General features: G+C 38.9%; 1 protein-coding gene across 1 annotated transcript in view; it reads right to left on the bottom strand.

The window, feature by feature from the left end:
• Window positions 1-982: 982 nt before the first annotated feature.
• Window positions 983-5,232, bottom strand: part of LOC125855118 (uncharacterized) — an 8,357-nt gene continuing 4,107 nt past the window's right edge. The window contains exon 2 of the mRNA XM_049534798.1: window positions 983-1,110. Coding sequence (XP_049390755.1) covers window positions 983-1,110 — 128 coding nt within the window. The remainder of the gene's footprint in view (window positions 1,111-5,232) is intronic.

The following is a 5,232-nucleotide window of genomic DNA, read 5'->3' as shown; positions in this document are numbered from 1 at the left end:
ACAGTTAACAGAATATTGATTCCAAAGTTGTATTGATAAATGAATGAAACCAGGATTGTGTTTCCAATGACAATATATCTAGTGTTCATCCGTAAATGAGTTTTAGGTACTTTAGTATTTGCAAATTATAGGCGAGTTGACTATATCTAACATTTCTCAGTCTAGTTAGATAATTTCAACTCAATTCCTCTCGGTCTTCGAGTGCTAACAAATTCTACCCTTGCGTACAATGATATTAAAGTTCTTTCTCTCTAACTTGACCTTTAACGCCATTTTATCAGATTAACTCCACTTTTTCCCAATTATCTCTTTTCTCTCGAACAATTGTTAGATAGAGGCTTACTCTAATTCGTGCACTCATTAGAACAAATGAATAAGTTAAATATTGCAAATACGATTTACCTTCTACTCGTTCTACGAATTCACATTTAGATTACCATCCTAGTTCCCACAACCTTAGTTGTGGTGTTTAGCCACTCATGATTTCTATTGAACAAACATAGATTTGTAATGAAAATATTAAGAGAAGTTACTTACGAAAATATTCAAATTCAATGAACGCTTGATATTCAGAATACTGGAATCCAACTTCGAAACTTTGCTCGATGTTAATCAATGAAAAGTAAAGTTAAGAATATTTCAAACCGAGTCTCTCATTCCAAATGTGTCGAGATAAAAACAAAATACGACCTAATTAATCAAATAGTTTGTCTAAAAAGAGTCCTACTTGAAGTAGGACTGAAATGTCGGGCAACTTCATGGACGGCCTGACGGTCCGTCATGAGCTTCACGGTCGGTGAAACCTGCAGTGGCGTCATGGTCTTTATTGACCTTTAGTATGCAACCTAAGAATATCCATGCCCGCTGCTTCAGCACCACGAGCATCTTCACAGCTCGTCAGGAGGACCATTGCCTATCTAGGGCTCCATGTTCTTCACTTGGAATTTAGTGATCAGAATCCCAATGTGGCTTCACTGCTTCATCACCATGGGCTCTGTGACAAACTGTCAATATAACCATGGCCCGTACGAGTCTCCGTGGTGCTTGTTCTAGCCTGTATTTTCTTCTTTTTTCTTCTTTTCATTTCTCTTTCATATCCACATGTTTTACCTGTGCAAACATCACCAAACACATCATATCCACATAAATACACTCGATTCTTCCAATAATCATTAGTTTTGAGCATCAAATGTGCTAATATATCACGACACATCATCACCTACCATAGAGAAATCATCCATGAACACTTCCAAAGTGACCTCTACCATGTCCGAGAAGATGGACATCATACACCTTTGGAAAGTTGTTGGTGCATTACACAATCCAAATGGCATGCATTTGAATGCGAAGGTACCATAAGTACATGTAAAAGTGGTCTTCTCTTGATCTTCCGGTGCAATTGATATTTGGTTATACCCAGAGTATCCATCTAAGAAGCAATACCAACCTTTACTAGCCAACTTATAAAGCATCTGATCCATGAGTGGCATTGGTAGTGGTCCTTCAAGGTCCACTTATTTAGCTTCCTTTAATCCATGCACACTCGCCAACCTATGACTAGTCTTTGCGGAATCAACTTATTCTTCGCATTTCCAACCACTGTCATACAACTCTTCTTGGGCACACATTGCATTAGGCTAACCCAATGATTATCAGAAATGGGGTACACCAACCCTAGATCCAACAACTTTATAATTTCCTTTTTGACCACCTCTTGTATTGGTGGTGTCACGACTCAAGGGTACACCTTAGATGTAACATGGCATATAGGACCCTGAGAAGCTTCATACAAGCCACTTAACATTCATAACATAAGAAATAGAACAAAAGAATTTAAAACAACATTTCAAGTCCAAAACATTTTATAATAGTAAAGCAAAAGTCTAAACATTTGTCTCAATACACATCTAATACAATATAATGAAATTGGGCCTAGTCCATACATAATGTCCAAAACTAAAAATAAGAAAGAAGACTGTAAACAATGGTAGTCCTGCCTCGAAGCATGAGGACTCACCAAAGATCAAGAACCTCGATATCAACAACTAGCCACGAAACTAAGAACCCTGACTGTCCGACCCTACATTTGGGAAATGTAGGCAATAGTATGCGTTAGTACAAAACAATGTACCAAGTATGATAGCCATGCATAAAACATTTAATTATGCTAAAAAGGGATATTTTCATAAGTATGCAATGATCAAACTAAAACATGTATTTTGGGAGTTAAAAACCGTAAGTCATAAAACCATGATCAATGCAAGTGAATATCATCATTGAAAACATGTGAGATACTTCTTGAAGTAACCTTAGTTCATTATTATAGTGGGAATGAGCCTTAATCGACATAAAGACCATGTGAGCTATAACATGATCCCCGGTGTCTCCCACACCGAAAAGGGTTGTACTACTTCCCAAGGTAGAGCCATGAATTTCTAGCTTAAGTGGATCCACTAGCTAATGTCTATCTATAAATTCATTCTATGGGGGCACATAGGTAAGGGATAAGGAGATTGCTTCAAGAAACCCGACCTCAACTCAAGAGAGCTTCCATCACAAAATCCTCTCGGTGCTAAGCATAAATTCCCACAGAGTAGTTATTAAGCCTTGACTTATCTTATCTTTAAAAGACATGGGTAGTCGCCCCTTGTATTATCATAGGATAGCTCCTTAAACCATGCATGGTAAAATATTTCACCGTCCATGATCTTTTCATACTAGCTCACAAATCGCCTCTTGCCTCTTCATTAGATTAGTTTCGTAGAATTGATTCATTTTAGGTGAGAAAGCCTTTCAACCCTAAGAACCCTTATTATGTGAGAATACCTTTCACAATCATGATTTCATGTGCATATGAGCAAATCCTTTCAAGAACACAACATCAACATCATCATTGACACTTTACTCTCAAAGCATCCTTAAAATATTTGCATAGATTTCATAAAAACATGCATAATTTCATAATTCACCTTTCAAGGTTCAAAACCCAATTTCAATCATCAACATTTAGAAATCATGGGTTAGATATGGGCTCATAGAAATTCATCATAAAATCATATAATTATATCAATTCATGCTTGATTTCATAAAAATCTTTTCTTTCATAATCCAAACCCAATTATATCCTCATAATTGGAAAATATGGGATTTACATGAGTTCATGGGGAATCATCATAAATACCATAGCATTTCATCAATTCATGTATAAGAGATCATAATTCAATCATCTAAATAAACATTGAAGAGAGCCGATGGCAACTGAAGAAAACCCTAACTCGATTGGGGATTTCTAACTTTGTAAATAGGAGAATTTTACAACTCCATGGATGGAAGGAATCCATGGTTAAAAACTATCATACCTTGATGCCAAAAACTTGAAAGCAATGGAGGATTTGGAGAGTTGATCTTGAAACCCTAGCTTTCTTCTTCAATTTCTAGAGAGAGAAATATTTGAGATGAGGATCTTGATCTTCTTTTGGATATTTAAGAGAATGATTTTAGTTTGAGTGATTTGGGGGTTTAGAATCATTATATAGGGCTTTGGGTAGAAGGAAAAACAACTTAGTATTGAGTTAAAAGAATTGAGAAAAGACCCAATAACCCTTGACTCAAAAACTGCCGAATTGGCTCACTGGAAGCGCATCATGGGCCGTCATGACCACCATAGCCCGTCAAATTGGTCATGAAGAAATTCAGACTGACAGTGCTTCATTATTTTGGGCTTAAATTTTTACTCCGAGATGGAAATTGGGCAAACTTGGTGGCGTAGGAAAGAGGACTTAGAGACCTTTCATTTGATGTGTAATGGGCCACCTAATTCACTTTGTGCTAAAAGATATGATCGTTTGAAGTTACCCTAAACTCTAAGTCTAATGAAAACCCTTCACGGGTAGTTGTGATGCCCGGGGCCCTTGACCAGTAGCTAGGGCTGTTGTGATGCTCGTGGCCCTTGACCAGTAGCTAGGGGAGGACCCCTACTTACTTGACCCCCTTTATGACCACTTTGATGGGTCGTCTAGGCATCCGTCAAAGTGAAGTTTACATGGGGATGGTTTTGAAAACCTACCACGAGCCCCTCAATGGACTGTGGTCCCCTTTACGGCCCTCTGTGGAGGGTTCCATAGTCCACTTTTTGGGCTTGTGAGTTTCCCACTTGACCTATTCTTGCCTTTCCAGAATCCAACGTGTTAGATTATCTCCCCCTTGGGAACATTCGTCCTCGAATGCAACTCAAACTAACATGAAAGTGTAAGAGAGAACTTAGAAACCCAATTATTAATGAAACTTCATCTAAATGCACATAAACAAGGAGGAACCTCGACTCCAAGCTAGAACATATTCAAAACATCATAAGGAAAATAGGAACTAGACCAAGTAGCTGTAAAGCCCCGTACAAAACTAGTAAGACCTAGCTAAGGCTTGACTGAATCTATTAGGTTGACCTAGAGCCTCACATGTTAGTTTATGGTTGGAAACATGTTTAAATGATGAAAAATGGCTAGTGAAGTTAGTTTGGTGACTTTAGAGGTCAAACGTCAAGAAATGACCATGACATCCGGAAACTAGTCTTTGGTGCTAGTGTCTTGTCGTGGTGTTTGGTGTGTTGTTTGAGGTCTAAAAACCATAGGAGTGACTCTTATTCATAGATGTACATGTTTAGGGTTCAAACGACCGGGTAAGACCCCCCACGGACCACCCAAGGGGTCCTTGAGGAGGACCCAACCTTTGGCCAAAAGCTATCAAAAAACAGCTTGACCTACGAAGGGCAGTGACGGGCCGTCACTTGACCTACGCCCCGTAGGTAGGTCTCGTGGGTTGAGACTTAGTATCCCCACCAAGAACTCCCCAATCCCCCTCTCTGAACCAAATGACGAGAGCACAGCACGGGCCGTAACTCCACTTACGGTCTGTAAGTGGGTGGCAGTAGGTGCTGCCAATTTCCAGCCTTCTAGTGTTAAGTCGGTGATTAGGGATTAAGTTAGTTAATTGACTAAGGGATTAAGTGGTTGTTTAGCTAGTTGATTACTCACCTTTATAAGCTAGCAAGACCTTAAGCTAAGTCATGAATTCATTTAGAACCAAGACCCTCAAAACAGTCCCCTAAAAAGAGTTTTTAGTTTTAAGTTAGGAGTGAGGGTCAACTTTAGATGGTCATATCTCATAGCTAAAAACGAATTAGGTGGGCCATTACCTATCCAATGAAAGGTCTATGAGTCCTCTTTCCAACGCCAC

The sequence above is a fragment of the Solanum stenotomum genome, chromosome 1 (genome assembly GCF_019186545.1).
Source record: "Solanum stenotomum isolate F172 chromosome 1, ASM1918654v1, whole genome shotgun sequence".
Taxonomy (NCBI): domain Eukaryota; kingdom Viridiplantae; phylum Streptophyta; class Magnoliopsida; order Solanales; family Solanaceae; genus Solanum; species Solanum stenotomum.
The sequence above is the reverse complement of the archived record's forward strand: the minus strand, read 5'-3'. Positions and strand labels throughout refer to the sequence as shown.